Here is a 27,880-nt window from a genome sequence, read left to right on the forward strand (position 1 = left end):
ACGATGTGATGTTAATCAAAACTTTGAGACTTGCTGTTGCTAAAATAACTCCTCCCATCAACATGAGTTGATACGTCGTTATAATGGGAACATGAGCTGGTTTGGATCATACACTGCATTACATTAAATACCAATTTGTATATGCATATATATATATATATATATAAAATAGACTGACCATTTTTGTGTAGCTGAAACACAGATGAAATTTACGTGCTTCTAAAGAATGAGTATTCCTGATGGGTCAATTAGTTCTTCAAAATTCAAAATAAATAGATGTAATGCAAAATCATATGTTAGTTTTAAGTGATTTACGAAGTCCTGATATTTTATACAAAAAATTTTTGTTGTATGAGTAATTATTTATTACCAATCAAAATTATTCATTAAAATAAAGAAAGAAATACGATTAAAACTCATCATAAAATAATCTTTTAGACAAATTATTGTATAATCTTTAGGCAATTCGCCACGTTACAATTCAATACGAAGAACTTTTTTTTCAGTACGTAATCAATTTATACACCGAGGAGAAAATTATAACTAAAGATGATCACAATAAAAACTAACAAGAACCACTCTTCTGTTTTATTTCAACTATTCAGATATAACAACATCAATAAAGACGAAAAGGCCTGCAATCACAATTTCGAAAAAAAAAATTTCGATTCCTAGTGTATGTCAAATCATTTTTCATGACATTTAAAAGACAAAAAAAAAACCTCTTATTATTTTTAATTAAAATTTCATTAAAAAAAAAATCACATAATGAAACAATTCTACGTTCATGGGCCACATTGTAATATACGTACATATGTATATGACAATATTACAATATAGCCTATAATTCATACAATTTAGTCTGATTTTGAAAATTATCTAATTGTGAAATCTCAAAATAATCATCGGTGACAAGAACCATCAAAGAATGCTTAAAGCTCTCACGCTAAGATATATATATATAGAGAGAGAGAGAGAGAGAGAGAGAGAAAGAGAGAGAGGGTAAAAACATTATTAATCTATAAATTAGTTGCTTTATACATTCAAAATGGGAAATCTTCCCCTATAACATATTCCTTCTTACCTCCTCTCTAATCCTTAAAATTGATCTAAAAAAATTGAAGTCTTGAAGGCTTAATCACTATGATGTCTTGCCAAACTATCTGAGGATCCTATGCAATAAAGTTGCGATTCGTCCTCACAACTTTGAACAATTTCATAAATGGATAAAATAAGCATCCTACAAATCTGACTTTTTGAAATTATAAACTCTGAATGGAGCTAAGTATAAAAGCCTACCTGCAATTCCCAGCATGAGCCCATAATATAACACTCAGCTTCAGCAAGGCAGATATAGTAACTTCTGAAAAAATCTTGCAATTACCGAAATGAGGACCTTCAAGGTCTTTTCACTTGGTGTCGCTGCAAAAGAAAAAAAAAAGAGAGTACCAGTACAAAAAAAAAAAAAAAAAAAAAAAAAAAAAAAAAACTCTATACAGCATGAAGAAAAGCACCAAATCAGAAGCACAAACAACAAACATTATCTGTTCAGTTATGCTGATTTTGATGATTCAAAAATTATTAAAGCATAAGTCAATCCTAAGAAAGAAAACATTCGTTAACATCCAATTGGCAACTAAGTTTGCTCAGCATTATTAAAAGATAGACTATTTCTTTCCAAGTTCTAAGATGGAAAGTGCAACTAACAACGTCATTCCTAAATTCATCATGGGCGAAATCAAGATTCAAATAAGCCAACATTGTTGTAGTTTCTAGAAGAAGTAGATACACTCGCATATACTCACCTCTACCCACATATGCACAATTTTCTCCAAAAGAAAAATATGCCCTTGCTGTTTACTGTTGAGGGACTATTTTCCCATGACCAGCACTGTGTTGTGCTGCATCCTTGACAGAGGCATCAGCATCAGCATCAGCATCTACCCTCCGATAAAAAAGGACATATGCAGCAGCTGATTTTACATCGTCTTCACTAATAGGTGATATATGGCTGTCATCAAAATTGTACCACCTATTCTCATCTAGAAGCTGTACAACCAAAAAGGATAAGGCAGAAATTGAATAAGATGCCAATTCATAGACTACATAACTATTCAAGAACCACTTTACAAACATTAAGGACCAATATGTAGAAAGGCCACTAAGCCCATGATTAAATCTACATCTTGAACTGCAAAAAGAAACTCTTCTTTTCTTCTGGCCTAGATAAAGCCGATCAGCCTGCTCTTAACTATGATATTTAGCCATTGCGACAATTAGACAGAACCTAGCAACAATTCACTGAAAAGTTGTCTTAAAAATAAGATCATAATAAAACAAAAATATTACATCAACTCATACCTATTGCAACCAAAAAGCAAAAAAGAACATTAAACTAGTGACAGAGATTAGGTAATCCATTAATCATATACCCGATTTAAGGACGGCTGAAACTTTTACTTCTAGAGGAGCAATGGGCCAACTTACCTTGATATGTGCAGTATAGTGCCCGCTACCCATGCTACCATAATGATTAGTCAAGGCGTAGAGCTCATAGAGCTGTTGTCTAGAACTGTTTTTGTTGGCTACATATGTTGTTAAATCAAAATCATGAATGGGGAAGTTGACAAATGTTTCTAGCTTATGCTTCATTGATCTGCTGTAAGAGAATCTCTTCAGATGAATGACCAAAACTTTTGGAAGCCTCCACAAATCAAGTTTTTTACTTGCTTGTCTTCGTTCTTTGCACTGCGGACAGTACCTTGATTGGATAATAACAAAATTTTCAAATTAGCTTGCAGAAAACCATTTTTCTTCTTTCAGTAAAAGTGGGATACATATGACTATTGAAAATGCAGATTGTCAATCTTACATATTTGCAAGCCTAAATATATGATGCAATCAAGGTTGAACATTTTTCATCAAAAGGTTGTGTTAATAAAATCGCATGATTTTCTGGAGCAGGATTAGAAAGGTTTAAATGAAAAAGCATTCTAACCAGAAATTCTTAATGGAGAACATTAAGAATGTTTCCTCAACAATTCTTATAAAATTTATTTTCCAATGGAAGAAAACAAACACCATGTTCCCTCAAGTTGCCCACAGGGCACTGCCCAATGGTGGACTTCATGTTATAAAAACTATTGAGACAAGATGCTAGAAGTGGCAAACTTGCATAATTATTTTGAAAATGTTAACTATCCACCATCATATTATGCAAGGCAAACTGCCAAGAGTGAATTGTTTTTGTTGGAACATGGTCAATTAGATATACCATATCAAGAGTATACAAATGCAATATTTCCACCTGGAACTCTTTCCTTAGAAAGGGAGGCAGCAGCCTGGCTTATAGGTATATGGAGAGAGAGAGAGAGAGAGAGAGAGTAAACCAACCACATATCTTCAGGCACCAGTGGTTCTTCACGTAGGAAAGCTTCCAAGCAGGTGTACAATGAGAGAGGCTCATTACGACCTTTCTTGGTTACAGGTCCATATTTGAGCACTTCTGGCAAGTTCTCCAAATGACAAATATCAAACTTCCCCAAAAGCTTCTCTGACCAATCAATATAAATAATTACCGGTGATGAGGGCAGTCTAATGGTTTTCTCTTCTCCCAATGACAAATCGATACATGAATGGTTTTCATTAACCAACTGAAGCGGCATTGATGTCACTTCAGTAGAAGTACATTTTTCATTATTCAATAAGATTGACGTAGACTGGGAACGTCCTTCACATGATATATTACTGGGGGCCAACTCTGCAGCAGTGTTGCTAGCCACAGAAACACCAGTACATTCTGTATTCGCTTGTTTGTGAAAAGGAGAAAGGATTCTTTTAACAGTCACCTGTATATCACCTCTTGTGAGTGCATCATCCTGTGATATTACGGAGACAAGAGGAGTTCCAAAGGGTTTCCATCGTGAATTACTTAGACTATCACCAGAATCCCTGAAGTATAAACAGTCATCCTTGTTAGCTTGGATGTGCTTTATTTAAACCAAAGCATTTTCAGATTTTCCCTTAACTATACTCAAATGGTTCTACTGTTTGAACACATAAACACTCAGATTTAAAACAAATTTGCAACTTATTTAAAAAAAAGGCAAAAAAAAAAAACAAAGTTGCAAGAGCAAACAGAAAACATAAACTTTTTTTCTTTATTTCCCTACTAAGTTTGCCCAAGTACAGCTATCGAGAATATTAATAGGAAACTTGATTTTTCTGGCAACAGTTGCCATGCAAACAACCCCCTATAGATGGGTATAATTCATGCTTGGTAGTCTAAGGCACAGCTAATTATACTCACTGATGCTGACGACGATGTATCAACTTAAGTAACACTGGGTTCTTCACAGACTTCGGAACCTTGTAGGCAGCAAGGTGTTCATCATCTTTGATTGTGGACAACAGTATTAAGGGGTCTTCAAGAAACCTTTGGATTAAATGATTCCGTACCTGAGAACAAAACGCCCAATCCAATAAAACTGATGGTGCCAAATCCCATTAAAACAAAAGATCAAATGTTTGAAACCACATACTTCTGCAAGCTTAAGCTCTTCAGTTTGCTTCAATAAACAAGAATTGCTAAGTGCTTGAATCAAGTCTCTACAACGCCCCTGCTTTGGAACAGTTACAGTACAAGTAGAGGGCAAAGCACTTCCATCACAAGTAAAAACTGCTATCGTCATAGTTCGAGTTGTTGTCTGCTGGAGGGGCAAGGAGAGGTACATGAAAGGATCAAAGGTGACGGAAACCTTGTTACACACAGGGCAGACCAAAGTTGACTTGTATTGACCCTGTCAATTGGGAAATAAAGATGTGAATGTTATCTATGGTGCTAAACAGATTATCATATGGAAGCTGCAGAGTCTAAGGCACATAAGAAAAATCAGATAAACATGGCACTTCCTTAACAACAGACTCAACTTTAATAAACACAGTATTTATCCATGATTACTTGACTCCACCCCCCTTGTTAAACAGGTCAAATATCTGAAAGAACTTGAAAGGAAGACACCGTTTCTACAGCTCTCTGTCATGGATTGCTTAAAATCTCCATTTCCTAATACTCAAACTTCCTGATAATTTTAATTGTCATTATTTGCATTAGTCATTTACGTGAATAACAATAATGCTTCTGAAACAGGATAAACACATAATAAGTTCTAATATCATAAAGTTATGGTATCCCAAAATCTCATAATGTGGAAATTTCTAAGCATTTAGAGAGTTAGAAAAGTCTTTATTTTCTTTAGGAGGTTTTCTGGCATTCCTCTTTGTTGATTTTCTCTGTTTACAATCCCAACTAGCGTAGCCACTAACTATGAGAGATTTTTTGTGGTCAGTTTTGGAGAAGGCCCTTAGGCATTATCGAGCAAGTCAAGATGTGTGTCATCAATTGAAAAGATTGAGCACCTCAATGTACTGGAAATTAATGGACTGAAATGCTAGATTGACTTGATGCTTCTTTGTTCTTTGTTTCTTTTTTTCTTTTGCAGGGGGTATCTCATCCTCCCTATCAACATTCTACCTCCCCTCTCTCCTTTTAACAAAATTTCTTCTCATCTTTAAAAAAAAATGATATCATCAGCATCATACTCACTTGACAAACATCAACAATTATTGAATCATTTCGAGCAATGTGGTTAGCCCAATACTCATCAGCCACTTCTTCATCCGGTCGGCCATCTGCATCTCTAGACTTTATATAAGGTTTGTGCTTGACACGGTTCAGATCTTCATGAAGACCATCTAGGAGAAATGCTAAAAGCTCCTGCGATCATAATAAACATTCACTGATGGAAACTGGACGAATTTTTGAATCACATTAAACCTACAAATAGAACACTTTATAACCAGTAACTATACCTGTGAATCATGTTGATTGTATCCACTAAATTGGGGTGCAAAGCGAGCAAGCTTTGCTTTAAATGGACGAGGAGCAATTGGTGTTCTTCCAGGTGCCCACAGCTTTCGAAGTAACTCACCAAAAGCTAATGCTAACTCACCCTACACAATCACAATTTAAATTCAGTAAAATAGTAATGCTGCAACATCAAAGTTCCGCATTCTGTCAGTGACTGCAATCTGCAAAGCTTGTGGCTACAAATAGATCTTGATAGGAAAAGCAATTAAAATAACTTAACAGACCAGCTGTCCATAGCTTAAGACCAATTTCTCACAGGTTAATGGCACAAAGAAAGCCATAAACATGTGCATTAAGATGCGGGGGAAAAAAACTCTTTGCTTCTTGTTACCAAGTGCATTAGATAGAACAGTATTGGGTTGAAACATCGAAAACACCAAAAATAATTCAAATAGCTAAGTGAATAAACTGATAGGAAAAAACAGAGCCAGTTTCTTTTATGCAAAAGATGATGCAGATGAAACATATAAAAGTCAAGGTTTTTGTATGCTAAATAAAACTATTTTCTAGTTTTTATTTTCTTAATTCACATTTGAAAAATAAAAGATACTTAGAGAATAAGACTGAAAATGAGGCATGATTTTGAAAGAATAAAATTATAGGTTTTAATGTTTTTTGAAGGGAGTGCTCTTATTTACATCTGAGTACAACACAGATATACCATATATGTTTTTATATATAAACATGTAGAAACATAGGAAATAAAATTTAGAAATGTTTTTATGTAGCAAAGAAAGCCCAAGAATCTCAAGGAAATACACACTAAAAACCAAAATATCACATATTGAGCCAAAAAGCACAGATGCTGACGATAATAATGATAAAGTGCAGAATTTTATCTATGACAGACCAATATGATAATAACATTGAGTAGCTTTTGAAACATGAAACAAGAAATGGCTGTAAAAATACAGGTCAAAAATTACTGAGAAAGTTTCATATTATAAGAAACCAATAGCAAACATGCCGTTAACAAAAAACGTTCAAAGTTACCATACACTGACAGAATACGCTTCAATAAAGGATTTGTCCGAATAAATTAGATCAGAAACTTACAACCATGCCCAAAGGGTTTTGCCAATTTATCTCTTGATGATAATCTTCCCGAAAATATCTAGCAAACTCAGGTGTATGAACAAGGCATTGTATTGCACTATTCATGAAGCAAGTATTCCCCAGGTTCAGCAATCCAGTCAAGCCAACAGAACCCCTTGTACTAACTCCACTGGTACCATATATGCTATCCGACTCTCTAACTTTAGATGTCAGATTCTGGCTTTGTGGCAACTCCTTGCTGCAGCCACTGGAAGCACCTTTACTCGCAGATAAACCTCCTGCAATTGATAAGCTTGATTTAGAAGGCTCCAAAAGAACAGAAGTAGCATCCTTCTCTACAAATCCATTCTCCTGAACAGAACTCATGCAACCACTCAAGGCAGTACCCTTGATATCGTTAAGGATCTCCACCAGAATCTGTTATGTTGAGCAAGAGAAACAAAAGATACTATATGTCATTATATGAACATTCAAAACACAAACAGTAAAATAGTAACCACGCTCAGATTGTGCATAATGGAAACAAATTGCTAATATAAACACCAGATGCCAAAACAGGCATGCCAGTGACTATTACATTATATATGTGTACTATGCTTCACAACTGTTTCTTGTATCTCTTTGTACCATAAACACTAGTTACAACTCTTGGAAACCTACAGAGGTGGATATAACTGTGAGTTCAATTTAGTCCAGAGCCATGCAGATTAACTGAACTGACCGTGATAATTATGCCCCTTTTACACTGGAATAATCACAAGATGACACTAACCAAAACTTCAAAAGCCCACAAGCATCAAGTTTTAGAGGCAGAATAGGGTTGTAGACGATATCAACTAAATTTATATTGCCAATTGAAAAGGCACAAGAAATTATCATGATTTACACAACATGCTTCTACATAGCATCAATTAATTCACCGGCTAAAAAGTCAGAAGAAATTTACGCGTTAATCATTATCACATTACATTATGTAGCACTGAAATAATCATCTACTCATCATTTTAATTTTTTCTTCTTTGAGGGAGCCTATTTATGCTGAATCTGTTAATGGTCAAAACATGCCCATGCAAAAAATAAAAATAAAAGCAGTTGGCATCAAGAGTAGAAAATGACCGTGCCATAGATCTCTGAAGCAATTGGAATCCTATGATTTTGACGATGGAGAGGATAGGACTTTGTAAACATCAAGGATAGATGGTTATATACTTTTGGTTCCATTTTACTTGGTCATGACATATTACATTGGAAAGATTTGGGATGCATCATAAACCATCTAATTGAGTTGTAATTTCTTTGTAATTGGGTGGTGCTCCCTTAGTACCTTTGTGAAAAATAATACTTTCACCTTTTATTTCAAAAAAGAAGATGGAGAGGATGTTGGTTCCTGAGGAAAGGAAGTACTTACTGAAAGAAGTGCTATCAACTCTAATCAAAAGAGAAATATCCAACTTTTAATAGATCCTAAATAATGGTGAGACAGGGACATACAAAAGTGTGTTTGTCTGCAACCAGGAATTTGGGGGCAGGGCTGTCAGAGCATTGAATCTTAATTTTTTTTTTCAGAAAGAACTCACTTGGCGGGTGTGCTCCTACTTGAGCAACAAATAGAAACATATCACAGCTCAAACTAAGAATCTTAGACTCGCAAGGCAAACTGTCCAACTTTCCAGTCTACTTTCTCTCCCCTTTTTTCTATCCGTGCCAAAAGGTTGAGGTCCTTAAAAGCTCTTATGCCTTTTTTGTGAGGCAATTCAGATGAACAGAGCTGCTACCACTCTTGAGGAATGAAAGTTGGTGAAATGACTAGACAAGGAGATGGTACTTAGTGTTAGATCCCCCGAGTGAGATTAACAAGTCCCTTTTAGCCAAATGATTGCAGATCTCATGACTTACAAGAGTTAACTTTGGCAGGAAATTTTTTTTTTTTTAACTATAAGTTATCTTCGGCAGGAATTGATCAGCGCAAAGTACATAACTAAAGATAGGATTTGGAGGCTACAACCAGTTTTTGGAGGTAGATCAATGGAGACTGTTGGTGGATTTTTGGAGGTAGATAAATGGAGACTGCTGGTGCATATAAGGCAGGAAAAGGACAATTGGTGGACTTTTGGGAGGAAAGGTGGCGCAAGGGAGTTTTTTCTAAAACCTCCCACCCCAAAATTCTCTCCTTAGCCAACAGCACAGATATTTCATAGAGATTGACTATGATGGCAATGTCGTTGGAACATCCATCTAACTCGAAATCTAAATGATAAGAAAGTAATCAGACTAAGTACCTCGATTTGCTGGCTCTTTTGTCCAACTGTCATAGATCCTTCTGGGAAAGATTGCCATATCTAGTCCATTACCAAGAAGGCAAGGATGGGATGTTTTTGGTAAAATATCTACACATCTACCGACTCTCTTAAGCAAAATGGCTAACAGATTTTTATGGGAGCAGATTTGGATTTGTGAAGCAGCTACCCAGAAGCTTTCTTTGCTTGGAAAGTAGCTTGGTTTCGAATTCCGTTGACGGACAATCTAAGGAAGAGGCGAAAAATATTGTATATGGCTGCCCATCTTCCTCAGAGAAAGCAAATGTTCCAACCATCTCGTTGGTGTCTAGATGTTAGAGGATTCTAGAATTTTGCTTTAAATCTTCTTAATTTATCTTGGTTCATTTCCGCTTCAGCATTGAATGAGCTATGGACGGGAAGCAGAGTTGAAGTTTGTAAATCTAATAGAAATGTTAGTATAGTTATTCCGATGTCTATTTATTTTCCTTATTTGGAAAAGGAGGAGCAAATAAGTTTCGGAGGACTTTTTTTTAAAAGAAAAAGTATTTTAATATATTCAAGAGCACTAAAGGGTTGCAAACTCGTAAACAAAAGTACATACAAATTAATCAGGATATCAATTAGACCCCTCAAATCCTCGCTAGTATAAGGCTAGATTCTGTCCAACATGGGAATTCTAAATCATAAATCCTCAAATCTATCAATGTTATTTGTCCCTTTAAAAACTATTCTATTTTTTCCTTTCCAAATAACCCAAAAAGTGCCCAAAGCTTCTTTCGTTAGGATTAGAGATCTATGGTTGAGTATCTTGTTGATAGGGAATCCTATCCTTTATGATAAGAACTTGGGTAACTTGAATGATTCTTTGACACCAAATCTTATGTAACGTACAAGGGCAGCACCCTCTTGATGTCTCTTGATAATATTTTCTTTCTCTCCAAAAAAAATACCTCTCGAATTCTATTCCGTTGCAAATACATAATATGCCGGCAAATCATTTTCCTAAATACCAAGAAGATCAAGAACTCAGGATCTAACAATTGTGTTTTTTCCATATAGAGGAGTCTGCTATAAAATGATAAATCTCCAACATAAATGATTATTTGTACTATCACAACAAATGAAATATTCTTACTATATAATTTTTTAGTTGGGCCTCGGAAGAGGATAATAACAGTTTATCACAATATATATCTTTTACGTCACATTTGTTATAACGAACTAAGTCCATCGTACGGATATACAAATGCATTAGAAATGAGATATAGGTTAGAACTAAAATCTTATTCAAATTCCATGCACAAGTCAAGCTAAGTGGATTTTTTATTCCTACTTAACCAAGTATAAGTAGAAATTCATTATCATGGAATTCAATATAGATGTAGAATCGGTGCAATTATTTATCAAATATGCACATTAGAATCTAATACTACATATCAAGCAGTTGTCGGTGTTATATTGTATCAGACACAACCAACTACTCCAAATATGAAACTGTTAATGACCAGGACAAGCAAGAAAGACATAATGGGGAACGCAAAATGTGCTCAAACCCATCTTGCCAAAATGTATTGGTCCCAGCTTTGCTGCCTAATATATCAATCAAACTATCCAAACACCTGAATTAATTTGTGAAAAAGTGAGTAACCTGCATCCCCACCTTAAAACACATGAGATCATTGCATGCACATGGGACTTATAATTCTAGTGCATTTAACCCAAGCACACTAGAGGTAGCAGAGTGCTTCTACGTCAGACATCAGCTCAAATATAAACAAAGATGCAACTGTAAGAAAAACAGACCCACCTAGATTCAAAATCTAAACAAACATGCAGCTCTTAGTAAAGCAGAGATCCATATGTAGAAGTTAAGAAGCAATTGAAGTGACCCCAAAGGTCAGAGACATATCCAATTGCTGTCAAAAGATCATTCAAAGAATTAAAAAATCAAAAGCCCACACTGTAAATGAAACCTTAGAAATAAAAGACTACCTCATGTAGTGAAAGTATCTGTTCCATTCGGTAGTCCACAACTTTGGCAGTAAGCCTATGAACCTCTTGACCATGTACTTATAAGATTTTGTAGATTCATTTCACATGAAATTTCATGTTACCAATAAGTCAGGGCGATAATTTTAAAAGTTTTATGTGTAACAGATAAAATCAGTGTGGTTACAAATTGAAGGCAAAATCTGATTTCAGATGCTAAACTTGTTGTATAACAGAACATTGAACCATAAAATTAAAGCTAAATGGTGTGGCATAGAGAAACCCACATCCTGATCCATTTGTAGATTGGAATCATCAAGTGTTCTATCCATGTCATTCATCAACGCATATTTCTTCTGCCCATAGTAATCCCAAACACGTACCTACAAAGAAAATGGATATTTGTCACCTAAGAACTTGGAAGAAAGATAACAAGGGAAAAAACACCAAGAGTGTTGAGGTATCTGAATATATATCTGTATTTACTTGTTCTAAGTTAAGATAAAAAATCTCACAGACTCTCCTGTAAAGCTCTCCAATAGTTTCCTGGCCAAAATAATTCAATCTCAAGTAAGTAATCAGCAGATGCTTTGGGGTGCTTTACACAGGATAGACTGAAGAAGCAGCAGAGAAAAGAAACAAAGAGAAACTATACTTTCTTGCTAATTCTTATAGTAGAGCGTTCGCCTTTTGGCATCAGAAGTAGCTGCAGGCGCAGAGGATACACCTCTACAGCCAGCTCCGTCTGAGAGAGACCTGAACTAATGACTTTACGTGCCAATGTTGGACCACCTCCATACCTATCATGACAATAGAACACGAGCATCACAAACAAATAAATAGACAGGATCCGGAAAGAAACATTTTGTTCACTATGAGTTTAATATGTCCATAGAAATATCCGAACACGCAAACACAAACAAGCAGAGAGGAATTGACAGGAAAGGCAAAGGAAATACACATTTTGTTGCCATATACAAAATGGTGCGGATTTCATATGACTCACCATGAATATAACTGGTTCCAAACTTCCTGTGGAAGCAATACATAATCACGACCTTCCTGAAGAGTATCATGAATCTCACTGCCCGGATGTGAGTCCTCTGATGTAGCATCATATATCAAATCCGAATTATCAATTCCAGACGGCCTCTTCGAGGTGCTTGAACCTGCTGAATCACAATGTTCGGACAAAGAGGATCCATCATTTGTGTTATTTGGCTGATCCTGGTTTACATAATCAATCCAATGCTGCCACCATCTGTTGGAAATTGATTAGAAAAATTAGTTACTTCAAAAACTCAACTCTAGCCAAAAGTAGAAGATTAGGAGCAGAAAATGGCAGCAATCGAATGAGTAACTGGAAAAAAAACAACAAAACAATAGCCCTTCCTCCCAATAGCTAACCTAAAGTACAGGTGCAATAATACATACTAGTGGAAATATGAATTAAGCACATGATCCAAAGAAATTCCACGCGCTCTGGGTCCCCGAACACCTACTTCTTTAACCACCATACTTATCTCAATTCCAATCACCTACATCTAGGATTAGCAAATGGTACTCAACTTCGAGGACACAATACAAAGTGACTAAAGCCTCGCCCACACACTACATATAGCAAATAAACGCTGATACAAGTACAAGGAAACGAACTGAATTCAATTGTTCTATAAGAGCATTAGGCATCTGCAAATGTATCACTATCTCAAGTTATATAAAAGTATAACAAAACAAAACAGAAAGGGGAGAATAACCCCCAACAGAAATTCTACTACACACTCGGGCTCAGTAGTGCAATGAATGTCCTAGTATCATCTAGTGAGTCCATAAGCACAAACTATCACCTAAAAATATTGTGTCTTCGACAAAGACATAATACCTAGTTCAAATGAATCCATCTTCCGAAACATTCTGGTAGACCTTAACCGCTATAGAAACGCAAATTTTCGAGAAGAAATTAACTCGTATCTAGACTCCCGTCAAAATGTAAACATCCATATTTTAAAAAATAAGAAGAAGAAGAACTACAAATTCAATAATCTGCCGACGTTATCACCCGAAATATCCAACATTAATAGGGCAAAACACATGAAATTAAAATTTACGAAGACGATACAATGGAAAACAAAAACCCTACCTATGAGTTATGAGATAGAAGGTATCGCCTTCTTTGGCGTTGGCTTCAGCAGCGAGCGCAATGTCTCTTATCAAAACTCTCTCTTCTTCCGGCGTCAGCTCTGTACTACTACTGCTACTGCACATCGACACTTCTGCCATTAATCGCCCCTTCCCTCTCTCTATCTCTCTCTGCCTCTGATCTGAGACAGAGAATCTCCGATATTGAGGCTTCGTATTTTCTATGTTCTTTACTTGCAGCCAAACCGTAAAATCGCAAGATTATATATAATTTTGTTCAAATTTTTTACCCTCGTCTTAATTACTTGACGGAGCGGGACTTGGCCCAATTTAATGACGGCTATCCGGCCGGGTCAGGCGGGCCGAATTTCTTGGGTCATTCCCCAATTCCCTTGTACAATTTTTTTTATATGTAATTTAATAACATATTGATTTTATTTTAATTTTTAACTAAAAAAATTTTTCTGTTCACTTAAAATGGATAAGTTTTCTTATTTGATATGAATATTTTGGTGTTTTCAATTATTATTTGTATTTTTAATTTGCATTATTTAATATTTAAAATTTTTAATTTTTTATTACTCTAAATTAAAATTTGTAAACTTTTAATTAATTAGGCTATAAGTGATTTAATTATTAGGTAATACATGTTCATACTCGTGAAAAATCAAGTTTAAATTAAATATATATATACATATAATACATGATTTATACATGTTTATCAAATTAAATATAATTATGGTAATTTTGATATTATAAGCTGTATATATCTAGTAAAACAAAAACAATAATTTAGAAAACTAGGAAAATTTTCATCCAATTATATTATAAATTTCACAGTATACAAAATCCTAAACTGTTTGGTTCACTACAAGTTCTACCTCGCCATTAATGGCGACAGGATCATTAACCTTCTGCTTTTGCAGGCCTTTATATTCATCTTCTAGTTTACCATCTTCATCATCATCATCATCATAAACCTCTTCCAATGGTTTACAAGTGTAAAACCAAGCACAAACCACATAATAAACCAGATTAACCACTTGAATTCCACTAACCAGCCAATAATAATACTCTAATCTTCCCCGGTTCAGATTCCGATCAGGCAACCAGTTATTTCTCTCTCCAGTATACTTATGCACCAGAGACACCAAAAGAGTACCTATATAATTTCCCACTGATATGGCGAACCAATACAGCGCAACCGCAGTGCTCCTCATGCTTTCCGGTGACTGATCGTACAGAAACTCCAAATGACCCACCGACATGAAAACCTCTGCAACTCCATGGAGGCAGAACTGAGGGACTAACCAGAACACGCTTATGGGGATGACGGCGGTTGGTTCATCGAGCAAGTTTTGAGAAGCCGCTACTGATTTTCTCTTCATCTCGACCAGTGAGGAGACAAGGGTGGCTAGGATGTTGACGGCGAACCCGATTCCCATCCTCTGCAGGCAGGTGACGCCGGTGGGGTTGCCGGTGAGCCGGCGAGCTAAGGGGACGAAGAGGCGCTCGTAGAGGACCAGGCCGACGAGCGTGGTGATGATGCCGAAGACTGACAAGCTGGCCGGCGGGATTTCGAAGGAGCGAGAGAGATGGCGGTTCATGGTGCGAGCTTGTTGGAGAGTGAAGCTATGCTGGTGCGACGATGCAGCTACCAGTAAGATTCCGGCGGCCCAGATGGGGAGCATTCTGATGATTGATTTGAGCTCTTCCACGCGATGGACGGTGGCGATTCTCCATAGATTTGGTTGGTCAAGATTCGTGGCTTCCCTCTCCGTCACTATAGCTGCTTTGTCAAACCATCTGTGTTTTTTTACACGAAAAAGAAAATAAAAAATTAATGCTCTATAATACTATATTTAAATAAGAATAATACTTTCTGATATTTTATTTCTAAATATTTTTTAAAAAATATTTCTCTTAATTTTAAAACCATTTAAAAAACTTAAGACTCTTAAAATTTAGATGAAAAATCAGATCTGTCATGTGATCTGTTTGCAGAAAAAAAAAAAGAATTAAAAAATAGTTAAAAAGTAACTAAAAATAAATTTTAATTTAATATGTTCAATTTTAATAATAATTAAAAAATTATAGATCCCATAAATTCTTATAAAATGATTTTTCTAGTAAAATTTAAGAATGTTAGTCTTTTTAATAAATTTAAAATTTTGAGGATTAATTTATAAAAAATATTTAATACTAATATATATTTTGGAAAGTAAATTAGGTATTTCTATTTAAATAATTATTAAATAAAATTTAAGTTAAATCAAGTATAAATTAGGATTACTTGAACTGATCTGTGTGTACTAGTCTTCCATGAACCGATATAGCGGCATCAAGGTTCTTGTTCTGGTACAAGAGACCGGCATCTGTCGGTGCCACCGCCTTCCTCTTCTTCACGGTGGCGACGACAACCTGTGCCAATCTCACCAACGGGCTTCCTCCGGGCTTCAACTTCTTATAAAGCGAAGCACCGATCACGAAGGCGATAATTGACAGAGCCATGGCTATGGCTGGGAGGCCAAGACCCCAACCCCAGCCCACATTGTCTTGTATGTAAACGACGACGGTGAGCGCAGTCAGCGTCGCCATTCCCATGCAGAAGTAATACCAGTTAAAGAAGTTCCATTTCCTGGACTCTACGCTGGATTTTTTCATGTCGAATTGGTCGGCGGCGAAGGCGACGACGCAAGGTCTGATGCCGCCTGTGCCGATGGAGGTGAGGAGGAGGGAGATGTAAAGGACCCATAGCTGCAAAGATGAGGCTTCCCGGCAGTTTTTCTGGTCTGGACATGGCGGAGGCTGGAGGGATGGGACTACTGCTGATATGGTGATGCTAATCAGACCCTGCATCAATATAAGAACTGTTAGTAGATAATGATATAATTAATAAATTACGGTTCTTTGATTGTTTAATTTTACTATCTAAATAAATAAATATAGCAGGAGAGATGTAGAGGGAAGTAAGGACCAGTTCATAAATAATAGAACCGACGATGATGGTCCAGAACCGGCCGGCGACGGAATCGGCGATCAGAGCGCCGATCAATGGCGTGAAGCTGGCGGTGCCGCTGAAGTTGGTGAGAGTGTTGGAGGCCTGAACCAGCGGCAGGTTAAGGACTTGGGTCAGGTACGTTATCATATTGGCATGAAATCCAGTAGTGGCAAATCTATCGCACACTTCATTCGCTGTAAAAGACAAAAAAAAAAAAAATCAGTGATAATCAAATTATCGACAGTAAAAATTAAAAATTATTATTATAGAGTTAATTATAATTAAATTATCGACATTAACAAAACAAATTCAATTTAATTATATATATTAATTGAGTAATTAAGAAAAATAATCATCGGCAATAGTGAAAGTTTCGGTGCTCTCGTCTCTACATATAAACTCCAAATTGTCTTTTCTAATGACCAGTGACGATATCAACATTGTTTGAACAAAAAATTACTGTGTCAAAAAACAACGACTTTCGTTAACCATATACATGTATACAAACATACATACATACATACATACATACATATACCCATATATATGTGCTGTGTGTAAGCAGGTTGATATTTCACGCGGCACCCCTCTAATAAAGACAGAGAGAGATGGTCAGGTACTCCTATATATACACCATCTTTATGGCTGACCATTGCTTTTTAAATTGATCGGTTACTTCTTTGTCGCTGACCATTATATATACATATATATAAAACGTATATATGTTACATGCATCTACATATACATATATATATATATAGCTTCTTTCACAAGATGAGAACTAGTAATTAACTAACTATGTTGGAAATGAGAACTTACCGAGAATGAAAGGCATTGTTTTGATGCCTCCAAGCTTCTTTCTCCTCCCATGTTCTTCTTCTTTTTCTTCTTCCTCCTCCTCGTTCTCTTGTTTCTTGGCGCTATCAGCTTTGTTCTCGGCCAACTCCATTTGTGGCTCCATGCCTCTCGTATCCATTCGGCGATAAATCGAATTTATTTATAGGTCTCAAGTGACTGTAAAAAATGACAAAATAAATAGTGGGCCCCGCCCGCCAATTTGACTGCTCTATCCATGTGACGTGCTATCTTACGTCATAAATTTTATATTTTATCTTATTATTGGTTTATTTTTTAAAAGTTTAAAAAACTTCTATTTTTAGTATGTTGTAAAAAAATATATACGTATATACAAAAACAAGCATATTTTAAGAATGTTTCCAGCAATTTCTATCCATTTCTGTTCATTCGAAAAAGTGAAAACGAATCTTGAGAAAATTATAAGAGGAAAAGGACAAGGAAGTATTACTGTCAATCCACCCACGTGTCCGCAGTTTTCTGTCAGGCCGTGACCACCACCCATTAAAATAATTAATAATATAACACAAATTTTAATTCTAATAAATTTTAAATATTCGATTTTAAAAAAAATAAAACATAACTATTACATTATATAAAATTTTAAAAATAAAAATTAACTATACATTGTATAAATTAAAAAATATGTATTAAATAAAAACAATATATAAACATATAACATTATAATAAAATTTTATTTTAGTTGCCGTAAAAATATAATTTTTTTTTTGGGGTAGTGTTAATGTGGTTTCAATATAATAATTACTCTTATTATATGATCCATTTAATTCATTATGTAATTAATGATTTACATTATTAAAGAGATTAATTTTTTATAAATATTATTATTGATATGTCTGTAAATATTCATAACAAATTGGCATAAATTTATTGAAATTACAATATTATAAAATGAACACATGCCCATATGTTACATAATTAAAATTAGAAAAATTATGAAATCAAGTGATTATATACAAATATTTATTATTAAAAATACAATTTTATATATAGAGATACTAATCTATACACCTATTTGCTTTATATTAATGCACCCATTTAAAAAAAAAAGAGGTGAAAATGCCAGGACATGGCACAATGATAATATGCTACAATTTGGCATATTATACATTTTAAAATAAGGTTTCCAGCTGTACATGTATATTTTTTGTATTTATATAAAAAAGCTTAATTTATTTCGAGAAATCACAAGAACTTATAAATATTTTCCCATCCAAAAATTTAGAATTTTATTTATAAAGTTTATTAAATTAAATAGTAATTAAAAGCCTATTTGTCCAATTCTAAATAAGTTACACATTTGAAAACGCTATAAATACAAATATGAATGGTATTATAGAATTTAAATATTTTATTTAAAATACTAAAGTAAATTTAGTTTACGACACTTGTTATATAGTTTATAATATACTTTGTTTACAATTTAGTCATTAGTATTTATATTTACTTAAAGTTAAATTTCATTTAATTTAATAAAAAAAAGTTAAAGTAGTTAAATTGTATTTAAATATTTTAAAAAATAATATTGACTAATTAGTTGATAATGGGTCAATTTTTATTATTAATTTACTTAGTTAATTAATTAAGTTTTAAATTATTTTTTAATCATTTTGATTATTTTTGCTAAAAAATAATGAGTTAAAACAAACAAAAATTATCAGAAACTAATTCATAATGAAAAAAATTAAAAATTAAAAATTAGTAAATATTAAAGTTGAACAAATTTACTAATTTTATCATATTAATTTTCATAATGCGTGAAAAAAAAAGGAAAAATAAATGAGGCTGCACGAATAGCTCCGTGGAACCAAAACAGGGGAGCGAAATTTGCAGTCACTTGGGAATAGAACGACCTTGGAAGAAGCAAACCGAGGCGTGGAAATAACAAGGCCTCTCTTCGACGAAAAATGGCAACAAACCAAAAAGCGTATGCAAACAGACATTGGAAACAAAATTAACCTGAGAAATTTACAAGGCAAGGAAATAGATGATCTCAAAGAAAGCAAAATCTTGGGCTAAAGCTTTGGTAGAAGAAGACTAGCTGCGACCCTTCTCCGTTTTTCTCTTCCGTTCTCTGTAAGTTCCCATCACAATTAATCTTTACTCTTAATATATATTCTCACACACACACACATATATATGTATCTATGTATATATGGTTTGCTCACATCGGTACATCTGATTGGCATGGTTCGATTCTGCTGTTAGATAATGTGGCTTGGTTGCAGTTCGTTGATTATGGTTTTTACTAGCTGCAGAAATGGGGTTTTGTTTTTTATTCTTAAATTTTTCATGCGATTTTATACATGTAAATATATAAATATATAATCCACATCCATGCTCTGTAAATTTTCTCATTGTAGGCATAATTTTTTTCCTGATTTAGTTCCTTTGGATAATGCAATTCTGTTAATGGACGTGGATTTTTTTTTTCTCATAATCAAAATCAAAATCTTCCTTAATAGGGTTGTGTTCAAATTTTATTTTTGATTGATTTCGTTCCTTTACTCTTTTTTTGTTGAAGAGCTATTATTGGAAATTGGAATTATTTCATACATTGATGTGTATAGAAGGTTAAATATTACACAAGAACACAGTTTGTTTATTTCTTTTTGTGTTTTTCAAGTTCATGCTTTCCTTTTTGGTTGTAGGGTTAATATTTGGGGATCATTAGAAGTAGATTTTGATATGTGTGACTTTCCATTTCTGGTTTTTGATGCTTGATTAGGAGAATGGAGGCAAAACCCAAGAGGAGAACTGTTACTGAGAATGGTGATACAGGAGAGGACTTGGTCCTTGCAACTTTGATTGGTAATGGGGACGATGTGGGTCCTCTTGTCAGGCATGCATTTGAGATGGGACGGCCTGAACCGCTTGTTCAGCAGCTCAGATATGTGGTTAAAAAAAAGGAAGTTGAGATTGAGGACCTATGCAAGACTCATTACGAGGAATTCATTCTCGCAGTTGATGAACTTCGTGGTGTGCTGGTTGATGCTGAAGAACTCAAAAGTGACCTGGCAAGTGATAATTTTAGGTTGCAAGAAGTGGGTAGTGCCCTTTTGGTGAAGCTCGAGGAGCTTGTTGAGTCTTATTCAATCAGGAAGAATGTGCACGAAGCTATTAAAATGACAAAGATCTGTGTTCAAGTTTTGGAACTTTGTCTCAAATGTAACAATCACATTTCTGAAGGTCAATTTTATCCTGCATTGAGAACTGTGGATCTTATAGCAAAGAACTATCTGCAGATCATCCCTGTTAGGGCAATAAAAATGGTTATAGAGAAGAAAATTCCAATTATAAAATTGCATATTGAGAAGAAGGTTTGTAGTCAGTTTAATGAATGGTTAGTGCACATAAGGAGCTCAGCCAAGAATATTGGACAAACAGCCATTGGTCTTGCTGCTTCAGCACGCCAGAGGGATGAAGAAATGCGGGAGCGCCAAAGGAAAGCCGAAGAACAGAATGTACCAGGGTTGGGAGATTTGGCATATACTTTAGATGTTGAAGAGACTGATGAAGAATCCGTTTTGAAATTTGACTTGACACCTCTTTATCGGGCATATCATATCCATGTTTGCCTTGGAATTCCAGAGCAGTTTCGTGATTATTACTATAACAATCGTTTATTGCAGCTAAATTCAGACTTGCAAATCTCTTATGCACAGCCATTTGTTGAATCGTACCAAACTTTTTTGGCTCAAATTGCAGGATATTTCATTGTGGAGGATCGTGTCCTCAGGACTACAGGTGACCTCCTGTCAGCTGATCAGGTTGAAACAATATGGGAAACAGCTGTTGCTAAAATAACATCTCTGTTGGGCGATCAATTTTCTAACATGGATTCTGCGACACACCTTCTTTTGGTGAAAGATTATGTCACTCTCCTTGCGGCAACTCTTAGACAATATGGGTATGAAGTAGGTCCAATTCTCGAGGCACTTGACAATAGCCGGGACAAATACCATAAACTTCTCCTAGAGGAGTGCCGGCAGCAAATTGTCACTGTTCTTTCTAACGATACTTTTGAGCAGATGGTAATGAAAAAGGATGTGGACTATGAAAGTAATGTTTTACCATTTAACCTCCAGGTGTCAGATATAATGCCAGCTTTCCCATATGTTGCACCATTCTCTTCCATGGTACCAGATGTCTGCCGAATTGTCCGGTCATACATCAAAGGTTCTGTTGATTATTTGTCCTATGGGTTGTATACCAATTACTATGATGTTGTGAAGAAGTATCTAGACAAGCTCTTGATTGATGTATTAAATGAAGCTATACTTAACACAATTCATAGTGGTGCTACTGGTGTATCACAGGCTATGCAGATTGCAGCGAACTTGGCTTCTCTAGAAAGGGCATGTGATTTTTTTCTTCGACATGCAGCCCAATTATGTGGGATTCCAATGCGAACAGTTGAGAGGCCTCAAGCTAGTTTAACGGCCAAGGTTGTCCTGAAAACTTCCAGAGATGCAGCTTATCTTGCTCTACTAACTCTGGTGAACAACAAGTTGGATGAGTTTATGGCTCTTACAGAGAATATAAATTGGACTGCAGATGAGGTTTCCCTGTCTGGCAATGAGTATATTAATGAGGTTATTATATACCTCGAGACTCTTATGTCAACAGCACAGCAAATTTTACCAACAAACGCATTATACAAGGTTGGATGTGGTGCTCTTGAACATATTTCCAATTCAATCGTGTCAGCATTTCTTAGTGATAGTGTCAAGAGATTCAATGCTAATGCAGTCATGGCTATCAACAATGGTCTAAAAATGTTAGAGAATTTTGCCGATGAAAGGCTTCATTCTACTGGCTTGAGTGAGATATACAAAGAAGGTAGTTTCAGAAGTTGCTTGATAGAAGCACGGCAGTTAATAAATCTTTTATCCAGCAGTCAGCCAGAGAACTTCATGAATCCTGTAATAAGGGAGAGAAACTATAATGCTTTGGATCATAAGAAGGTAGCTACCATTTGTGAGAAATTCAGGGATTCGGCAGATGGGATCTTTGGGAGTTTGTCAAGCAGAAATACCAAGCAAAATTCCCGGAAGAAATCAATGGATATGTTGAAGAAAAGGCTGAAGGATTTCAACTGAGAAAAGGTTTGAAGATCTATCTTGGTTGGAAATAGTTGTTTCCATTATATATATATATATATACCCTACTTGATTACTTCTCACCCTTCCTTTCTGTTGATTGTCAGGATGAAATAGCTCTTTTTGACTGTCCTTGTGATAAAATTCTTACAATGAAGTTCTCTATATTCCTTTAGCCTTGCAGTTCTTCTGTACTCTGTTCATTAAAATGGAATTCCCCTTCAATTTACCATGCTTTTTTCTTTGGGGGGAAATACACTATTAAGTCCAGTTTTCTCAGGGAAAAACGTTGTTGTGATCCCATTTTGAATGTGTTTCTAATGGTTAAGAATGTATATAAATAATGGGCTGCGTCCTTTTTCATTTTGAATCACCTTTACATATAAGAATAATTTTACATAATTTATTTGTAAATTTACATATTTTTAATTAAAATAAGCATTGACAAAAAGAGTGTTGGATTTGTATGGCTTTCAATTAAATGTTTCAAAGAACCACAGTAAATGAGTCCTTGCTTTCGCAAGTAAGAAATTGCAGCCAACTAAGATGTTCGAAATGATGTTACAGCGTATCATTCTACCATTCTATCATTTTCTCATAACTACAAAGAAGAGAAAATGAATTGAGATGTGAAATCATATACATACAGTGAATCCACGCGTGCTTCAGATTAAATTTCTAAAGGATTAAAAATAATTGAACAAACCAGAAATTAAATTGTTGAAGAATCCGCTTCCACGGTCAAATGCTAAAAACCTCTTGATCATACAGAATGGTATCTGGTAATTAATTCATCGGCGTCCGTAGTTCTGTAGGTGTAGGAATATTGATGTTGTACCTCTGTGTCGAGGTCCGTGAGAAATTTCCGTCTTCGTCGACGATTCCGCCATCGAACGCCTTTGCCGACATCTGCTCATCTGCATTCGCTATTGTTTGGTTTGTTTAGCAGCTTAACTCGATCGTCTTCACCAGTGAACTTGAGAAGGAGACGAGACCAGGCCGCTGTCTCCTTCTCGTTGACCATACATGCTTCGACGAATCAGCTGGCTGACTTTTTTGCCTCATCAAACTTTTTTTTTACCTCTCTATTTATTTAAAAATAGTAATATTATGATTACTATTATTAAAAAAAAAAAAACTCCTTTAAAGAAAAAAAAAATTATTTATATGAGGCTGTCAGTGGTGCTTCGAGTCTTCGTGTACGTTAATTGTAGAAAGCTGGAAACCCTTTTTAGCGACAGCTGATTAGCGAGCATTCCAATTCCCAGGTACGTGAGGATCTAGGGTTTGAATTTTCAATTCTCTTATAGTTTCTATGTCCATCGTATTCAAGCGTTTTAACATTGTATTCAAGCGTTTTACAAATTTATGAGCCATTTCCTTGAATTTCTTACACGAAATCATGGCGAAATAACAAAAGCTAAATTCGGAACGAATAGAAGAACCGATTACTGGTTTTAGTATCACTCGCAATTGTCCTCAGAGTAAGTAGAACAAGCTATAGATTTCGGTGAGGAAAAATAAATTGCTGCCGCTAATTTTTGTTGTTATGGGTTTTAGACAGAGCTAGGTTTTTCTCTAAACTATGGTGAAAAAAGGAAAAAAGGAAAAAGCTGCGAACCTATATAATATATGAACGGGAAAATCTTAGGGTTCATTGAACGCTCATCGTGGAGCAAGTAATTCAATCCTTTGGCTTTTCAGATACAATTGATGACAGAGATAAGCATTTTACTGCAAATTGTTGGATCATGTCAACAGGAATTCAAATATTAGAAACAAAAACCTGTCTCTTTATTGAACTGTTCTCTTCTTGTCACCTTTATGACAAGCCCGTGTTGTTTGTTTACGTTTGAAGATTGTTGTTGGAATAGGTTATGTCTTTTTAATGTGCATTTTACTTCTTTAGTACACTATACATAAATAATTACATTCTTGTTGAGCTTAAGTTTATTTATTTTAGGGTTTTCTTGTTTTTGTTAGAGATACTGCCAGATTGCTTGAAAGATATTTATGCTAGGATGAAAGGAAAAAGCAGTTATGTGCCACCACCTTATGTTCCGCTGGACCAGTCGGAGTTGGAAGCAGATATTCTTCCACATAATGAAGATGTTGCAGTTGCAGAGGACATAAGCAGCAGACCAACGCAGTGGACATCTGGAATCTGTGCTTGTTTCGATGATATGCAGAGTTGTATGCTACTTTCTGCCCTGCAACCCTTGATTTATCAGAAGGAAAAAATATGAAGGTGCCTCTTGAGTAAAGTATGACAGTGGCAATAATGATTACTATCTTCTGCTTTCCTCTTCATTTCCCCTTAAGAATAAAGCCTAAGGATGAGATTTCAAAACAAACACATGTCTTGCCAACTTCAATCATGCTCAGTTACAGTCACAAATTATGATGTACTGATGCAAGATTAATTTTTTCCCTCCCAATTGCTGGGAGAAACAAATGCTATTATAGCTTCCTAGAGAATCCTCGAAATGTTTGTGTTTTGGATCCACATCAACTGTGGTTGGCATTTTGATGTAGCAGTTACTGAAGTTAGAGTGCCACTAGCAAAACTTTTTTGGTCAAATAATTAGTGTTGGACTAGATTTATAATAGTAGAATGGTTGAGGATGGGTTTAAGATCAAAATATGTTGAGTAATCAAAAGTTTTTGGGCCGTTCTGTAGATGTTGGTCAACTTTGAATTCCAAAACCTTGGAATGGATTTCCATTTTTACTTCAAGATGGAAATAGAGGTGGTTCAAATATGAAAGTTATGTGGGATTATGTGAAAGAATAAGGTAAGAATTATGTGGAAGTTGAATCAAGCAGACCCACCAGTTTTTGCTCATAGATTTCAGCGAGTTAAGACTGGCCATCACATTTTCTGGAGTCCTTGTTTCTTCTCTATGTTCAGTAGTTTAGTTGAAAGATTTTGAGAAAATATCTCAAAATCTTCTTTTTTTGTGCTGTCATGGATCAGACGTTAGAATTTGAAATATGGGAGCATACTTCAAGACGACTGAATTAGTTAAACATGTAATTCTGCCTGGATAACTATCTAAGTTTAATGTTTCTCTTGGTTAACATTGTTCTCCTTTTTGAAATTTCAACAATTAATCAGCAAGCATTTACTGTAATTAAACATAAAATGACTTCTCCATGATAATAATCTTTTGTAATGATTTAGGGATTGATCGATATTAATAGATCTAGTGGCTGGGGAATTTTGGCTATGACATGACATTGGAACTGGATGGATTTTTGTCAGTCATTTGCTTCTTTTGATTTACTCCTTTTTTTTTTCTTTCTTGGTTGTTGCTTTCAATATGCAGTAATTAATTTCTGTGCTTTATAGTCATTTCTAGATCGGATATTTTCTTGATTAATTTCTTTTGCATTGAAAAGAAAATAGGAAATTAATTGGCCAGATTGACTGAAAGTAGTTATCTACTTAAACTACAGGCTGTATAGGTCTTTTTTGCCCATGTTTTCTTTTTGGGAAAAATGCGGAATTTTTGGGTTCTGGAACTTTGATGGGATCATGCACCACCCATTTTATTTTGTGGGCTTTTGTCAACACCGTCTGTTGCTTGTTGACTGATGGTCTTTTGTTGGGGCTACCTGGATGCTTTGTTTCATGTTATGCCTGCGGCTACCGTAGGTCACTTCGAGCAAAATATAATTTGCAGGTATGTAATTGTTGAATACACTTTTAACCATATTGGTGTTTTTTTCCTTCTCTCCTTTGTATAGTCTTTGGGGTTGTGTTCTTTCTGTAAACTACATGCATCTCATGTGTTCCTACTTGAGCTGCTGATTAGGGACTTAAATACTCATGCTATTTGTCAAATCAAAGATTGAAATTATAGTGGAGTTCATCGTGTAGGGCAGGTCATTTGAGTAGACGGTGCACGGCCTTTATGTTAGACCATTTAACAGTTATGTGCTGTAAATGAGTTTTCACATGCCTAGTCAGGCTGAGTTGTTGGTGAATGATATTTGAGTTGTAGCACGTTCATTAGGAAAACGAACAACATAAGGTCACTCGTCAAATTGTTATTGTACGACATCCTGCTTCTTTCCCTGAAAATTGAGTTCTGGTTTGTTAATTAGGGAAACGAACCATCTGGAATGCTTCAGTCCTAGGATCTAGTTATAGCTCTTTGGAGGGTGATATCTGTTAGGTATGAACACGATATCTATGGTTTTTTCTTCCCTTTGGACCTATGTTGAATATGAATACTAGGGATCATTAAAAGAGAACATAGTTAAGTACGTAAGAAACCTTAGGACAAACTTCCAACATACATAAGGTAGGACAGAACCCAATTATATAGGTCTGTCAATTACAAACTGACTGCCTTCTTAGGAATAGAAACTACCCTGCTAAGGCCAGCAACAGTCTAATAATATCCATGTTATATGCTGAATTATTCAAACAACTTCAACATTGAAACGTTCTTGCCTATGGCAGGTTATTTCGCGCACAAACTATTACAAGTAATCTTTAAGAATACAATTTTTCTTCCTAAATTTCCGGTAAGAGAATCTCTTATAAAACTTGGTTGATCAACAATACTTTAATTTCTGGTTCACCTACAGGAGGAACACCATCACAAGCTTAAAGTGCTTCCATGTGTCCTGCAAGTATTTTCCCCGTCATTATTTTAACCAGCTTTTATAAAGCCACTAGAGTAATGGAGTTGGTTTCACTTGTCTTACGCGACCCAGCTCAATAAGAGTTACATAACCATTCATACATTTGATGAAGCTCAGTGTTTTACTATTATTATTTTTCCCAAATCCCACAACAGTTATTTTACTAGTTAAAATTGTCTTTTTCTTGTGCAGGAGGCACCATGTGGGGACTTTGTTACTCACTTTTTTTGCCATTTATGTGCCATTTGCCAAGAGTATAGAGAGATTAGAGAAAGAGCTAGTGATTCCAATTCATCTAATACAAATCTGGCTATGGTCACTGCCCCTCCAATTCAGACGATGGACTGCAGTTCACAGGAATGAACCATTGTCTTCCTACAATTGAATCAGCATGGTTGTTCGGTTTCTGCCGTGTTATCACAGTTTTTTTTTTCTTGTATCTGATTGCACGAACATGTGATTTGCGTACTTGCTGTATCCTTATAGCCTGCTGTCAGACGTGAACTTTGGGAAAATATGCATCCGCAACTATTTTTCACCTGCCGGCATTTTCTTCCTTCATCTAGCCAATCATGTCATTCCCAACTATGTTTGTTATGAAGCTGTTATACCATGCACTGGAAAGCCTACTGCAGTATTTTTCTTTTCAGGCTATTCACAGCGGCAAATTAGATCATTAAAAACAATCAATTTGTCCTTGTTATTAGTGAACTGCTCGATGAAAACATTACAGATATTGTAATAAAGTAATAGTTTTGGACGCTCCGTCGCTCCTCCCTGCTCGGTCTAGTGGGAAAAATTTTAATCCAACAAGTATTTTTCTCATATTTACCTGCTACATCAGAGTTTGGAGT

General features: G+C 35.3%; 4 protein-coding genes across 8 annotated transcripts; 2 read left to right on the plus strand and 2 right to left on the minus strand.

Annotated features, from left to right (window-relative positions):
* Nucleotides 1-1,000: 1,000 nt before the first annotated feature.
* Nucleotides 1,001-13,674, minus strand: UBP5 (ubiquitin-specific protease 5). 2 transcript variants are annotated; one of them, XM_022037662.2, is made up of 15 exons: nt 13,394-13,674; nt 12,260-12,514; nt 11,909-12,053; nt 11,740-11,799; nt 11,541-11,636; nt 7,372-7,402; nt 6,986-7,263; nt 5,872-6,012; nt 5,606-5,776; nt 4,542-4,799; nt 4,310-4,458; nt 3,394-3,951; nt 2,488-2,761; nt 1,806-2,049; nt 1,001-1,422 (listed from the first exon to the last, which is right to left on the minus strand). In XM_022037662.2, exons 1-14 carry the CDS (start codon nt 13,531-13,533, stop codon nt 1,858-1,860), a joined length of 2,748 nt encoding a protein of 915 aa, XP_021893354.2. In that variant the 5' UTR covers nt 13,534-13,674; the 3' UTR covers nt 1,001-1,422; nt 1,806-1,857. The 2 variants fall into 2 exon arrangements, with proteins under 2 accessions (XP_021893354.2, XP_021893353.2); XM_022037661.2 differs by having other exon boundaries at nt 6,986-7,402.
* Nucleotides 13,675-14,183: 509 nt separating this feature from the next.
* On the minus strand, nt 14,184-17,381 carry LOC110811312 (protein NRT1/ PTR FAMILY 3.1-like). The gene is made up of 4 exons (XM_022037768.2): nt 17,213-17,381; nt 16,370-16,587; nt 15,686-16,245; nt 14,184-15,198 (listed from the first exon to the last, which is right to left on the minus strand). The coding sequence occupies exons 1-4, from the start codon at nt 17,367-17,369 to the stop codon at nt 14,244-14,246; spliced, it is 1,890 nt and encodes a 629-aa protein (XP_021893460.2). The 5' UTR covers nt 17,370-17,381; the 3' UTR covers nt 14,184-14,243.
* Nucleotides 17,382-19,087: 1,706 nt separating this feature from the next.
* Nucleotides 19,088-25,949, plus strand: SEC15A (exocyst complex component sec15A). 4 transcript variants are annotated; one of them, XM_088210267.1, is made up of 3 exons: nt 19,089-19,345; nt 19,998-22,377; nt 25,830-25,949. In XM_088210267.1, the coding sequence occupies exon 2, from the start codon at nt 20,002-20,004 to the stop codon at nt 22,369-22,371; it is 2,370 nt and encodes a 789-aa protein (XP_088066393.1). In that variant the 5' UTR covers nt 19,089-19,345; nt 19,998-20,001; the 3' UTR covers nt 22,372-22,377; nt 25,830-25,949. The 4 variants fall into 4 exon arrangements, with proteins under 4 accessions (XP_088066395.1, XP_088066393.1, XP_088066392.1 ...); XM_088210266.1 differs by lacking the exon at nt 25,830-25,949 and adding an exon at nt 22,479-22,546; XM_088210269.1 differs by lacking the exon at nt 25,830-25,949 and having other exon boundaries at nt 19,088-19,345; nt 20,001-22,546.
* LOC110811281 (PLAC8 family protein) lies at nt 24,393-27,791 on the plus strand. The gene is made up of 3 exons (XM_022037710.2): nt 24,393-24,564; nt 25,830-26,056; nt 27,219-27,791. The coding sequence occupies exons 1-3, from the start codon at nt 24,393-24,395 to the stop codon at nt 27,387-27,389; spliced, it is 570 nt and encodes a 189-aa protein (XP_021893402.2). The 3' UTR covers nt 27,390-27,791.
* Nucleotides 27,792-27,880: the final 89 nt, after the last annotated feature.

Source organism: Carica papaya, chromosome 8 (genome assembly GCF_054855325.1).
Source record: "Carica papaya isolate Zhongbai chromosome 8, ASM5485532v1, whole genome shotgun sequence".
Taxonomy (NCBI): domain Eukaryota; kingdom Viridiplantae; phylum Streptophyta; class Magnoliopsida; order Brassicales; family Caricaceae; genus Carica; species Carica papaya.